The 14,466-nt window shown below is 33.3% G+C and overlaps 2 protein-coding genes across 6 annotated transcripts; both read right to left on the bottom strand.

The window, feature by feature from the left end:
- Positions 1–641: 641 nt before the first annotated feature.
- LOC137834581 (D-isomer specific 2-hydroxyacid dehydrogenase family protein) lies at positions 642–6,653 on the bottom strand. Of its 5 annotated transcripts, none has more exons than XM_068642623.2 (10): positions 6,417–6,653; positions 5,727–5,865; positions 4,483–4,627; positions 4,191–4,318; positions 4,031–4,102; positions 3,229–3,358; positions 3,032–3,138; positions 2,555–2,596; positions 1,192–1,404; positions 642–999 (listed from the first exon to the last, which is right to left on the bottom strand). In XM_068642623.2, exons 1-10 carry the CDS (start codon positions 6,518–6,520, stop codon positions 931–933), a joined length of 1,149 nt encoding a protein of 382 aa, XP_068498724.1. In that variant the 5' UTR covers positions 6,521–6,653; the 3' UTR covers positions 642–930. The 5 variants fall into 5 exon arrangements, with proteins under 5 accessions (XP_068498724.1, XP_068498725.1, XP_090158168.1 ...); XM_068642624.2 differs by having other exon boundaries at positions 5,727–5,860; positions 6,417–6,620; XM_090302042.1 differs by having other exon boundaries at positions 5,727–5,860; positions 6,482–6,578.
- A 692-nt stretch (positions 6,654–7,345) lies between these two features.
- TIM44-2 (translocase inner membrane subunit 44-2) lies at positions 7,346–13,413 on the bottom strand. The gene is made up of 14 exons (XM_068642619.1): positions 13,075–13,413; positions 12,892–12,992; positions 12,192–12,275; positions 11,978–12,053; positions 11,531–11,575; positions 11,047–11,451; positions 10,897–10,965; positions 10,605–10,669; positions 10,361–10,429; positions 10,193–10,265; positions 9,251–9,355; positions 8,418–8,489; positions 8,252–8,314; positions 7,346–7,744 (listed from the first exon to the last, which is right to left on the bottom strand). Exons 1-14 carry the CDS (start codon positions 13,153–13,155, stop codon positions 7,613–7,615), a joined length of 1,440 nt encoding a protein of 479 aa, XP_068498720.1. The 5' UTR covers positions 13,156–13,413; the 3' UTR covers positions 7,346–7,612.
- Positions 13,414–14,466: the final 1,053 nt, after the last annotated feature.

Raw genomic sequence — 14,466 nt, 5'->3', positions numbered from 1 at the left:
CTTTCTATATAGTTTTACTAGTATTTCTAGAATCAATGAAATATTTTAAATCTTAGTCCACACTAAAGATATATGTTTGTAGTGTAAAAAAAATATATAAACGAAAAATATATTTAATCTTAAAAAAATTAAAATATTAATTAACTTGCAGGGTAAAAACAACTTTCAAAAAGATGAATTAAATATTAAAAGTGTCAACAAAATACTCTACTTTCAATCTTAACGTAAGTATCCATTATCTCAGTAAATAACGAAACTGATAATTTTCATTCATATTAATGACAGAAGTAATTAGAAACATGGAATTATTTCTTCCCTGCAATATGCTTTCATTATTTCTTTACAGAAAAGACCAAAAGTTAAACCATTGATATAACTTTGAAGTCAAAGCATAGAAAGAGTACGGAAATCAATTAACACTAAACCCTAAACCAATAATCACGGCAAAACATGTTTTCTAGTGCTCTAATTATAATATAACATCTTCATGTATTTCAGGTAACAATAAGCAAAATAGTATTAAGTTATTTTGTAACAAAATGCCAAGATTTTTTCCATTCTAAATCACAATTAGTCCTTCCTACAACTTAGAGTCATGCATTCCCAATCTCAATAATGGGATCCAAAATCAAACCATTACGTGTAATAAACATCATTATATCATATTAGTTGTCTGTATATAAATAGTAGCAAATAGAATTAGAAACTTTGTAAAATGGCATGCTGTAATATGCACTTTATTTGGTTTCCCACAACCCACTACTAAAGAACAATTGGTTAACCCCAACATAGAACAAGGAAATGGACAACACATAATATTGCCTCATCTCAATTTTCTTTTCAAAATGCAGTGTTTTGGCTGCTCAGAATTCTTCTTAGATTATAAAATTCAGGAAGTGGACCATAATGGAATGTTTTGTTTGCACTAAATCAATTAACTAACTCTATCCCTGTCAAAGGAACCCCAGCATGAAGCTGAAGAACAACATCACCAACAGCCTGCAATAGAACAACAGGCAAAAAAGTATCAGATTTGACAGGAGTTTATTGGTCCTCTCACTCTTTAATATATTCAATGGTAGCATATATAATTCAGAAAAATAAAAAATCAATGTGAGCATTGGGAAAATGACTTCTAATGGATTCAGATATACTTCAGAAGAAGGGCAAGTGTGAAATGGCTCCACACACCTTAGCCATGGATCTATAAGAATGTTCTGTGACGCCTGCAATGTGAGGAGTCATGATAACATTCTTAAATTTGAATATCTGGTCATCAGGGTTAAACGGCTCAGTCCAAGCAACATCAGTGCCTAACCCTCCTAAATGACCTGATTCAAGGTTGTTGATCACAGCCTCATACTCCACAAGACCACCTCTAGCAACATTCACCAGAAGGGCACCCTGAAATATACAATTGTATAATCACAAGGAAATTCATCAAAAGTTACAACTACCTAGCCAGTTAAACCAAAAGATATTTCATTAATGTTACATTTGCTTGTTTTCCTACAAATAATGTGGTGTTAGCAGGAAAACTGATAAATTTGTGATGACTTCACACTATCAGAAAACAAAACGAAAATGGTAAAAACAGTTGGAAAAAAAGGATCTGCAATAATCTTTCCCGCTATTTAAGACTATATGAGATAATTATTCACTTTTTCAACCATATATTCCAACTATGCATCCTCTCAGGTTAACATTTATTTCCCTTCCGTCAATCAAAAAACTCTTCTGTTACAATCTGCATTCCCTAGCCATCCTCTTTGCTTTACAGAACCCAACAAGAACAATTGATTGCTATGTGCCTCTTGTTGGGCTACCGTGTTGATTTCTGTGCTGCCCATCTAAAATTTTGAAAGGTTTTGATAAATTGACTTGACACTGAAGAAGTCTATTCTCATCTCCTTTGGGTTGCTCACAGGCTTTCTAGTTTCATTCAACCTTAATGGCTTGGACTAAACCATCTGCTATGATGAGTTCCATTTTCATCGGAGATAGTTCTCATCAATCATCAACAATCAAATAATCAAAACAATACCTTGCAAAAGTCTTTTTTGTTTAAAAAATGTTATTACGTTAACAATGTTATTACCCATTTGTCATTTGTGTAAGTCCTACTATTATAATTTATATTGCATACTGTTGTTAAGGAACTCACAAAAAGTAAAATAATTTATAATTTACAAATAAGTTTTATGATCAAGTTAGCAACTCAGAAAAAGAGAATGATAATTTCCACAAAATGATCAAGTAAACTCTTATTCTTCTCAAAATCCACTCTTCAGTCCAAAACTACACAGAGGACATTCATTATTGTTCCTTACTTTATTTACCACAGTCATTTAGCATAAAAAAGTAATAAGTCAGTGACATTAACAAAGTCAGGACTGAAGTGTGGGCTTTGAGAAGTCAGGGATTAGAATGGGGATTTACTTAAAAGAAGGAACAATACCCATCTCCCAAGATCTTGTACATGGATTATGAGCATAACTTCTATAAAAAGAAAAATAAGTAAATCAAAGAAGATCATCTGAAATGGTGAACACACCTTTTTCATAGAAGATACGAACTTATTGTTTATAATACCAGCCTGAAAAACATCATATCAAGTCAACAAGCATATACTGAAAAAAAAAGTCCATTAATATTATGCTTAGTTCACATAATGCATTTAAAAGCATTTAGAAAAAAGGCAGAACAAATGTCACTGAAGCTTTTAAGCACAAACAGATACATGCAATAATCAACTTAGATTCTGCATCAGTACATTGGTTACTGCTTAGGAAAAAGAAACAAGACTTTATAAATAATAACACATGTATCTAACCAAAAAAGGGAGAAGATAGGATAAAGAAATATACAAATAAAAAAATTGTTTACCCATTTGTCAACCATCTACCATAGGTTTTCACCAATCTCAAAAGCTTTAATAAAAAACAAAAAGGGAACCAAAGTAGCTAAAAGTAACTAAAGCAATGGAAGTTCAACAAAAACAAAATAAATGAAGGATTCTAAAAGGTCCAACCGTTTCATTGTTTAATCTTAGGCAGCAAACAACAATGTCAGCCTTCCTTGCAAAGTCATATATATCTTCATGACTACCCTTCACATCAACAAGATCATGTGCATCATCTTCAACAAATAATAAAAAACATGTTAAGAAATAGATAAACAAATGAGGCTTATAACAAGTATGTCCACAACAATTGGGAAGGAAAATACTTCTACTTAATTTGCTAGCCTCCTGTCCACATGAAGCCCAGCTACGCTTTGTAGCCATAACTTGTACACCAAATGGCTGCAAACGCTTTGCTAAATCCATTCCAATGTTCCCAAAGCCCAAAATGAATATCTACATTACCATTAAAAATTAGTTTTCTACCAACAGCACAGTCAATAATCACAAACATATCCTATAGAAATTCACTCTGGGAGGAAAACAAATGTAAAAGGACAAAATTTACTCACTTCATGATTGTTTTACCCTTGTACTGTTTAACATAACTGTATCACTTCAGCGTGTAGTACAGAAAATATTTGGTCTAGGAAGGAAACTGGGTATGACAATATACAAGTAAAAATGTAAGCAATTCTAGGGGGGTTCTAGGAAAGGACTCTCACTAGATACACAAAAACTGAAGTTTGAACTGAACATAATTTTCATAGCCCCTCAAATAGAACACCAATATTTATCATTATTGTTAACCCAATGCTATTTAACAAAATGAAACTTAATTCAATCAATTTTAGACTCCCAGAAAAGAAAATAGGTATCTATATACATGTTATCCATAATAATTTTATAAGCCCCAGGTAACATGTCAAATATATTGCATTGATCATCTATCCCCGTCTCCCGCTTTTAAAACTACAAGTCATAGCTCTTTTTTAGTTAGAATCGGCTGAGATTCATTTCTATTGAGGTATGTAACCATTACGAAAAACAATAACCAGGAACAAGAATAAAAAGTGGTTAGGATAACAGAATATTATTTTGTTTCCCAAAAAGAATCAATACACTCACAGTTTTCCCATATAAAGTTTCAGTAATTGGCTCTCCAAGCTTCTTCTGTTGTATGGAAAGTTGCAGTTCATTCTGCATGAACATTATTTTCTCTTCAAAAATAGAACAGCATTAATTTATAAAGAACGGAAACTTTTTATTTCAAATTGAAGTATCATACTTGCTTTCGGAGGAGACCTAGCATTAGATATATGGCCATTTCAGCACATGAAGCTGAATTTCCTGTAACGTCACTTGGGATCCTAGCAACTTTGATTCCATGCTTTGTTGCAGCATCAATATCAACACCTTGGAGAAAAAATCATGATTTATCAATTTGAAATTATGATGAGGTTTAACGGGACGGTAGGAACCAAAAAAATAAAATGCAAAATTACATCTACAATAAATAAGGAAAACATGAATCTTCCTTGAAATCCACATTCAACCTCAATTGACAGTAATAACAGTACCTTCCAGCCCAACACCATACTGCATTATAAGCTGCATCTGAACTGCACGAGAAATTATGTCTGAATTTAGCCTCATGCTTTTTACTATGCAGACATGATAGTTGGCAATATCCTTGGGCACATCTTCAAAAGAGAGAACATCAACCTAAAAACGCAACAGACAGCTTACTGATCTAAACTAAAATTAATGAGAACATTTTTCTCACTGTATTACAAAGATTGTATGACTGCCACGCTAGTAGTACTATCTAGAAATTTCATTAGCAGTTATCTTAAACCACAAGTAACTGTGGAGAAAAGAGTTACAATAATATAGAACAGATAGGGTAAAAACACAAACACAAGTTTTAGAAAGAAATAGAATGCTAAGGACACACTCATTTATTCAAGAAAGCTAAAAATCAAAGTACAAGGAACCAATGATTACTTCAAAGGTTTATTAATCTCCACCAATCTGGGCAAGTCTAAATCCCCTAAAATTTAATATATTCATTGCTCTTAGAAAGGAAATTCAGACATGTAGTCTCCATCCCATGCCAAAATTATTCTTATATATCGTCTGAAAGCAAGGTATCATGTTTTACCTATAAACTCTATCCTATATACTGCAAAATTTCAGAGGACTTGGAGATTCCTAAATGGGAAGAGACAACAATGGAAGAGATTAGAGCCTTGGAAAAGAATGAATCTTGGAGGTTATAGATCTACTGAGATGGAAGAGACCCAGTGGCTGCAAATGGTTTTCATATTGAAATACAAAGCTAGTATGAATTACATGTCATAGTACAATCTCACTTAAACTCTACTGAGACAAAGAAAAAAACAATCATATTTGTTACAATCCAGTTTAGCATGACTTGATCAATCACACAGAAATCGAAGGACATTTCATCAGCAAACTACAGTACAAACAAACATGTTCACCAAAGACGAGGAGCTATCTCAACAAAACTAGAGTAATTTAATTTGCTAGTTAAATACAACCAACATGCAGTATTGATTGCATTTTACCTTGTTAAATGAATGATTTTCAAAATACCATGCTGTATGTATATTTGTGCGAAGCAGGGAAGTGAGGTGCAAAAAACAGACCCAACAACAACAAAGTCTTGTCCCACTAGTGAGGTTGGCTAGATGGATCATTTGAAGCCATTCAACTTGGTTAAAAACACAGAACAGACAAAACCAGAGTAGTTCAATTGCTTTTTGGATATGATGAACACATCCTATCAATTCTATTTTACCTTGATATGGGCATGATTTTTCAAATACTCTATTGTATATTCATGAGAAGCAGGGAAATGGGGTCCACAAAACAAAACTCGAGTGGTTTGTTTCTCAACATGCTTTACCAAGTTCCCATTAATCTCCATGAGACCTGTCCTACAACATGAAGCAATATTGGAATAAGAAAATAATGAAATTCAAACACTGCAATAGAGTCAACTTTTTTGTATAGACTACAGGTATCCTGGACTGAAGACAATTCAACTCGAGTTGGATGAGTCCTGTATGCAACGGTGCGCAGCAAGTGGCATTGTGAAGGCAAACCAGTGTTTGAAAATCAAAATAAGTTAAGGAAATTACCACCAATTTACTGGGTTAAAAAATTGGAAATCATAAAAGATCTTTTTTTTTCTTTTGTAATTTAACAGTCACTCTGCACATGGAAGGTGGAATTAACTTGTTTCGAGGAAAAAGTCGCCATTTTTTGTAGTCCCAGAAAAGCATTTGAAGAACTACGATTCTCCTAAAAATTAATCTTTGGAAAACAACTGATATCTTGATTAATTGATGAGCAAACCCATTTAGTCAAACAGCAAGTCAATTTCATTTGGGAACCCTGGGACTGAGGTGAGTGTCAATTTCAAGGCATTTTAAGTTGGGAAAATCTGAATTGAAAATAGAAGGAAGGAGAGGAAGAAAGAACATACGAATGAAGGTATTGGGAAAATGATTTGGTTTCGGTGCGATGAAGATGATGGAAGTGTTGAGTTACCCTGGAAGAGCATGTGCGACCTAACAGAGCCCTCAACATAATATACCACTCTCCACATTAAAGTCTCTTTATCTGACTCTTTCTAGGATCAGAGTCCACTTTCTGTGCCGTTTTCTCTGTTCTTTTTAATCTTGTATACATATTTTAGGTCTCGTTAATATGATTTTATGTTATGCATACTTATGATTTGAATATTAATATAATTTAATGTAAATATTGCATTTTATTATATTAAATGAAATCTTCATCTTGTCTTTCAAGTAGAAACTAGAAAAGAAGGATTGAGAATAGCCTTTAGTTGAATTTCCCATGTTTGGTCGGAGGAGTTCATTCACGACATTGAGAGTGACCATGCAACTTACGTGTGGGATGTGTCAGAAACAGAGGATAGAGAAGCATTCAATTTTTCTGATAAAATTTAAATAATCTCAAAAGAAAGTAATACTATTATTAAGCCTATATTATTTCTGGTTGAATTATTAAGCATGCATTCGATTCGGTATTTCATTCTTTACATTAAAAGAAATTAAATAAAGGTGTTCTCCTAAAAGAAGTTTTACTGAAAAAACTAAGGCATAAATACGATATTTTTTTCATCTTTATTTTTTCTTTGTTTTAATTTTATTCTCATGTTACTTTTGCTCTATTTCTCCTACACCAAACAGCTGGAAAACCATGCAAGTGTCTTCTTGGTGTTCTACGCAGTGCTTTTATAATCACGAAATATATTTACAGTAAGAAAAAGTATACGATTCATGTTTTTATCTCGTTTAAAAATTGTAATTAAAAAATGGTTTCACTTTGCTTTTAATGTTGATTCTTAAATCAGATGAAATGTAGCAATAGTTATTTACAAATTCATAATTATTTAAAAAACAAAATAATTTGTCTCCACTATATTAACAATTTCTGGCTTGAGAGCAGAGCAAAAGCGTTGCCCAGCTCATGTATGTAACATACAACAACGAACTCAAAAGTACAAATTATTTGTCTAGTTAGTATGTAAAAGAACTAAAGGATTTAATCACCGGGATACAACAACTTGGCCCCAAGAAAAAATCAGAGAATATTGAGTGTAGAATATAAAGGCTCAATTATACAAATCCCTGGAAAAGGAAGTGATGTCAAAAACTAGATGAGGGCTTGGATGCCTTGCTGTTGCATCTCTCTTAGTCTCCACATTAGGTAAATGCCATCTTCTCCACGTTCTTCTTGATCCATCTGTTGTAATGCCCACAAATAGAATACAGTGTGGATTGTATCCTAGTAAAGAAATAAATCATAGTTAAAATTAGACAAATATGAAGACACCAAAAACCATAACCATAATCAAATATTTAGTATAGATAACAGAGCAGACAGCATTGAGACATGATAAGAGCCACAAGGAGAGATTGGGACAAGAGGTGTATAATTGTTACGCTATTTGCATGTCTTTCTCTATACAAAAAGAACATTTTATAACAGTGCAACTGTGAAACCAGCATTTCCACACAGTATACATTTAAATGTAAAAAATATACATCACACATCATTCACCTTAACTTGATACGTGCCTTCCATAACACCCAAGCATGGAATTGAATGATGAGATGGGATCGAATTACATCGAGATTATTAAGGGGAAAGGAAAGGCGAAATTTGTAAAGTAAAGTAGAAATGTTTACAGCATTAAGAGGTACCCACTCTCTCTTATGGGACGTAATAGCTTTTTCACATTGTACTTGTAGCAATTACAAAATATAAACCGTTAGAAAACACAGCTTTTACCTTGCCTCCTTCCGTAATTGCCCCATTCCTATCACGTACGCAATAGATTTGCTGTGTTTGAAACTGAAAATTCATTTGAACAGAATCATCCATGAAAGTTTTCATTCTACTTTATAAGAAATTTTATAAATTAGCAATGAACTTCTGGAAGTAATAATTTACATACCATTACAATGATTACTGGAGATGAACCCACCATCTTGGTCTCTCGTACATCCACCTCAGATACATGCAGAATCTGCATAAGTGTTAAATATTTAAAAAAACGAAATATCCTAGCAGGTACAGGAACCTAAACCATGTTTTGTTGCAGAAATAATTCTGTAGATTCGCAAGAGAACGTTGCACTATCTTAACTAAGATAAATTCGAATAAAAAAGGAAGTACTTAAACCAGAGTTGCACCATTTATGGGTAAAACTATGATCCAACCTTCAAAAAGTTTGCTTTTTTTTCCGAGCTTCATTTACATGAAGAGATAAAGGAGAAAACATCTGGAAAATAACTATTAACTTATGAAGGTTTGACACAAGATGAACGGAGTAAATAGTAGTACAACTATAGGCTTAACAACCACATTTCTACACTCGTCTAAATGGCACTTGGAGCACTTGTGCTGTTCTTCAGTGATAAAAACATATCTGTTTGATACCTCAGATTCCCAGTCCTTTTTCAGCTACAGCAATTAACTAAGTATAAATTATCATTTGCACACAAATCCATTACCTACATTATATTTATCAAGTTGATCAAGATTGAATTTTGGTTCAAAGCAAAGAAGACATGAAAGGTTATTTCATTCTATGAATTTTTTCCTTTACTTAAACCCTATGAAATATACTACCGAGACTTCAAGAAGTTGTGTTAAAAGGAAAAAACTTTTAGTTGGAACAATTTAACATGCTCAAAAATATATTATGATACAATCAACCTCATTCAAAACAAAAAGTCATCGAACAGAGAAAGCAAGATGAAAGATTAAAAAAATTGCAACTCTCACCTTGTTATCAAAGAATATGCCATTACTTTGGTAAGCATGACGCTCTGCTTTCAAGCGTTCAACCAGCTCAGGGCTACAATACTTCTTTAATGTTTCAACATCTCCCTGTACATATAATTAAAATCAAAGTCTGATTCATAAATCATAAACGAATCTGCCCAGCCAAAAAAATAGATTTAGAGTAAAGCTTAGACAAAAGTGTTTTATCCCTATCATGTTTTGTATTTAACAAGTGATACATGTAACAGTTTTTAACCACCTATCATTGATCAACTTCTTCTGCTTCAGTAGCCAACTTCTCCGACTTCAACTAACAACTGCCATTTTCAAACAACCATTTCATGCTAATGGACCCCCCCAAATCCAACCAGGCACATTGTTATCTTTCTTAACCCTAATTTGAAGACAATGCTTCACTTCTTTTTCACTAAAGTGATTCTCACTAAACATAGCATTAAATCCAAAGGTTTAACCTAATTGTTGGTTCCCCTTTTCAAAATGATTACTAAAAAAGTGTTCTTACCTGATGATGATTATTAAGACTCTTGTCAGTAACTGAGAAAATCTAGCAATTTAGTGTGCGTGTGTACATATTACTTAATTGTCTAAGATCTATAACTTAGAAATCAAACAGTATTAACCAATGCCACAAGTTATCATAATCATCATCCGGTTCTCCCTTTCTTATTTGATTACACTAGGCTTTCGGTTACAACTTACAACTGGTGATGATGTTGAGGATTTGTTCTAAAAGAAAGACAAGTGACCAGAGATGAACTAAAAATGAAATATAAAAGTGATTATAACTTTATAAGTCAAACATGTGTCACTTGTTAGAACAAGATAGCAAAAAAAATTATACCTAAGTATTATGCCTAATTCAAAAATGGAATGAAAAATCAATTGCACGTTTTAAGCATTCATGTTCAAACTATAACCAACCTTGATGTAAGCATTAAGCACTGGTTTTATTGCCTCCTGTACTTCCCCAATAAATTCTGGTAATGAGAAATAACTGGTCCATGTAACCAAATAAAAGAAAAGATGTTAGCAATTAAAATAACATAAAATGCTAAAACTAAAATAGAAACAAAAGTCATGATAGCCTACGGATCCCGTTGACGTATTTCCTTGTATGAAAGTGCAGCATCTGTTTCTTGAAACATGCTATCATTTATACTGAAAAATAAATGTGTAGCAAATTAGGGCTTAAATTTGCATCATACATTAATACTATTTAGACTATAATCAGACAAATGTAGCAGCATGCATAACTATTACCAGTAACCAATCATTTGATATATATAATTTCAAAAGAACAAGAATGAGTGCAAAGAGAAACTTGATGACATACTCCTGTATTTTGTGAACAATGGGGCTATCACTGGTCTCATATCTTTCCCGCAAGTCCTCTACTATCTGTCAATTCCAATAAATATATAAAACACCAACCCAAAAAATGTGATTTGGAAGTTAAACATGTAACATTTTCTCCATCCATAGTCATGAATTATCAAATAGGACACTAATGCTTAAGAATGCAAGTGAGACAAGCTGCATAATATATCATAATATAACAAAGCGCCATTAAAAAAATAATTGTTATAGTAGAATAAAGAACCCCAGGAGTCCAGAGTAGAACATACCTCCTGGCCCTTTGTCTTCACTGGGTCACTGTACTTAAGGAACCGCTTGGATACTGGATGACCTTTCACCTTTATGAAAAAGCAAAGAAGATAACTCAATGGAAAGTTTTTCAGGACAATCCAGTTAAAGAAGAACTACAACCAAGTTACCTTCTCCCTGAACTCATCAAACTTCTTACTCCACCAAGATTGTTGAGATGGCATAACAACAAGGTCTGTTCTTGTACTTGTTTCACCACTTGATGCGAAAGGAACACGCTTTCTCTTTGTTGGAGTACTGCTTAACTCCTCTTTTACTATGTCATAACTTTTCTTGGTTATGTCAACTAACTTTGCATCCTTTAATTTTTGGAAGGCAGCAGAAACATTTGGAGAGGAAATAGTTGATTTAAATTTCCCAAACAGAGAATCTGTAGCATTGCTAGATCCAGATTGCTGGTTTTTCTCTTCCTGAGATGATGTCTTGTTTCCTCCATTTACATCAGCACCCTGTTTGGTTGAAGAATCAGTTGACCCAGAAGAATCCTGCTTTCCTATCCCAAAAGTTCCCTTCACCTAATTTAAAAAGAGCAATATCAATAACCTATCAATTGTCAATCGCTTTCAACAACAAAGTTTTAAATCATGAACAGACCTCCTCAGTTGCAGCTGAAATCTTCTCTTTAACATTGTAAGAAACCTGCAAAACGTACAATTAAATTCCAGGAACATGTCAGCTTATTCAAAATAGATATATAGATACCAAGTTCCCATGACAAATTTAATAATAATGGCAATTAGCTGCACAAACAAAAAAGGGAAGAATGAGAACATAAATACAAAACTAACGTGCATCTTTTTACCTGACCAAAAAAAAAAACTATACCATGAAATTTGTATCAAGATCAGTGTAAGGTCACATTACACTTTCTACACAATTACACATCCAATGACTTCATACCCAATTAATGCATTGATGTATGTATATAGCATTGTCTGATAACACTACAGAGTATCAGAAGTGGAATCTTTTACTCCTTTTCTCATAACTAATTTCCATTACGAATCAAGAGTAGAAACTGAGGATGACCTTTGATTATACCTTCTTTGCCGCAGCTTCAGCTTCAGTCCAAACCTCATCCACTTGTTTGTACAGCTTCTCGGTTTTCTGCTTTGTTCTGTATTAGCCATTTAAGCATATCAGGCCTCCGTTGAAGAGTTGAGCCAGCCTTGACATACAATGGTACGTCTCAGCCTATTAATCAGTAACGCAAAAAACAAAACACTACGTCATGGTCACCACATACAACACTTACCTTTCTTTCAGCTCTTCTTTTACCCCTTTAAGCTCATCGGCTTTTTCCTTCAGCTCCTTGACAGACTGTTGGAATTCTTGGTTTCTGCAACCATCAAAGAAAAGAAACTGATAATGCAGACAGTAACACTCGTAACATAATATAAAACCTCAGAAAGAATCAACAGAACAAAACATACAAGGATTATATCAAAAGGTTAAGTCTATTTTTTCATTCAGTTTCAGGAAAGTGACTTGCATATAACCGCTACTGTCCCAACAAGCATTACAAAGGAATTAAATGGACCAGATTAGAACATACAATCCCATTGCCTATTATGTACAATTCTAACAATTATAAATTCTCTAGTAAGGTCAGGTGTCTCGGTATGTGTATGTGTGTGAGCGTGTATGTTCTAACATACTACACAAGTACATCAATATGGTAGCTAACGCCCATACCACATGTTTGCTTTAATTCCTTCTTTCTATGTCGCATGCTATAGTTTTGCCACATGTAGGTCCGAATTTATTGAGACTTCGGCATCTTCTATGATTAAATAATAAAAACTAAGAACATTGTTTAGGTAAAATCATGTTAAAACTAAGATTTAAAATACTCTATTATATTAATAAGCTCATTCGATTCACTAACCTAACGCGTTGGATTCGAACAGAGCAGTTATAAGTGTTACAGTGCAATTCAATTGAGAGAGGAATACCTAACAGCTTCGCCTTTAATCTTCTTGGAGAATTCATTGAAGACGCTGTAGCTACGCCTATCTTCCCAGTCCAAAGGAAACCTTCTACTCCTATTCCAAACCTATCGACGCAACAAATAGCAGCAATGATAAGTACACAAATAAACAATTTACAGAGAGATGAATTTGGGAAATGGAAGGAACCTTGTGGCGGTGGTGAGGGGAAGGAAGAAGAAGCGATCGTTCGGAGAGGAAGAAATCGCGAATCAGCTTTCGCGTGGCCATTGGAGTGAGGTATGAGAAAAGTTGCGTGTGATTCTTTCGTGAATTTTTCTCTTGCTTTGGTTTTGGTATTTATCTGTAATGAAGAGTGTTGAGGTGATTGAGGAAGAAGAAACGACGGTGCAAATTGGAATAGGAATGAAGAAACGAAACAGCTACATTCAAATACAATTACAACAATAGATTGAGTTCACACACTCAGAAAGGGATTCAATATTCTACTTTCTACGCCCATGCACACGCCAATGAACACCACTCTCTGCATCCTGCTTCTTGGGCTTAGGGTTCCTCTTATTGGGCCTACTGTTTTTTCTTTCCTTTTGCTAACTGCACCCATCAATTTAGACTGTTTATTCCTGCACCTCCATCACTTCTTCAGCCACTAAAAAGATAAAAAAAAAATAGAAGCAATGTTTTACACTACTGATTAACTAATCCGAAACTTATTTAAGAAAATAAACCTACCTGGACTTTGGAGGGGAGGTGGGCGCATAATCTGGAAGTGATAATTTTTTAGTTATGAATTACGTAACTATTGAGTGTTTAGTTAGGTTCCCGATTACAAAATCTAGTAAATTTATTTTTTTAAATAAGATTTTGATTACATAATTCGGTATTGTTAATTGTTAAATACGTTATGGATTACGTAGTCTAAAAGTGGTAATTTTTTACTTCCAAATTATGTAATCTGGTAGGTTTATTTTCTTAAATAAGAATTGGATTACATAATCCGATATTGTGAGTTATTAAATAGGTTTCAAATTACATAATCTAAAAATGGTAATTTTTTACTTTTGGATTACGTAATTTGATAGGTTTATTTTCTTAAATAAGTTATGGCTTACGTAATTGTGAGTTGTTAAATAAGTTTCAAATTACGTAATCAAAAAATTGTAATTTTTTAGTTCTAGATTTGGTAATCCGTTATGTAAAACATTGTTTCTATTTTTATCTCTTTGCTAAAAGGTAATTTTGAGAATTTTAAAATTTATGGAGGTGCCTTAAGAAATGATGGAGGTGCATGAAGAAGTAGTCGTCAAATTAATATTCTTCAGAAGCAAATACATTGTAGTTTTACTATTCCAATTATTCATAAACAAAGCTAATACCGAGAGTGGTAGATTCAACTATGGTTTATTTTTTAAGTTCAAGTGGTGATTTGCCTTTAATCTTACTCGTTATATTGTGATTTTTTTATTCTATTTAGACACTCACCAAATGATTACTCGTTATATTGCTTAAACACCTCCTAATCCAAAACTACCCAAAAAATTTAAATGTAATTTAGGTATTTTGAAAAAAAAATAGAAGTGC

This window comes from Phaseolus vulgaris, chromosome 5, assembly GCF_051622355.1.
Source record: "Phaseolus vulgaris cultivar YP4 chromosome 5, ASM5162235v1, whole genome shotgun sequence".
Lineage (NCBI taxonomy): Eukaryota > Viridiplantae > Streptophyta > Magnoliopsida > Fabales > Fabaceae > Phaseolus > Phaseolus vulgaris.
The sequence above is the reverse complement of the archived record's forward strand: the minus strand, read 5'-3'. Positions and strand labels throughout refer to the sequence as shown.

Coding starts and splice junctions, on each gene's coding strand:
- LOC137834581 (XM_090302040.1), bottom strand. CDS start 6,520: ATGTTGAGGGCTCTGTTAGGTCGCACATGCTCTTCCAGGGTAACTCAA. Junction 1,405..2,554: donor TCGTATCTTCTATGAAAAAG/GTGTGTTCACCA, acceptor TGTATATTTCAG/GGTGCCCTTCTGGTGAATGT. Junction 1,000..1,191: donor CTTATAGATCCATGGCTAAG/GTGTGTGGAGCC, acceptor GTTCTATTGCAG/GCTGTTGGTGATGTTGTTCT.
- TIM44-2 (XM_068642619.1), bottom strand. CDS start 13,155: ATGGCCACGCGAAAGCTGATTCGCGATTTCTTCCTCTCCGAACGATCG. Junction 11,452..11,530: donor TTTCAGCTGCAACTGAGGAG/GTCTGTTCATGA, acceptor TTTTTAAATTAG/GTGAAGGGAACTTTTGGGAT. Junction 8,490..9,250: donor GCATATTCTTTGATAACAAG/GTGAGAGTTGCA, acceptor ACACTTATGCAG/ATTCTGCATGTATCTGAGGT.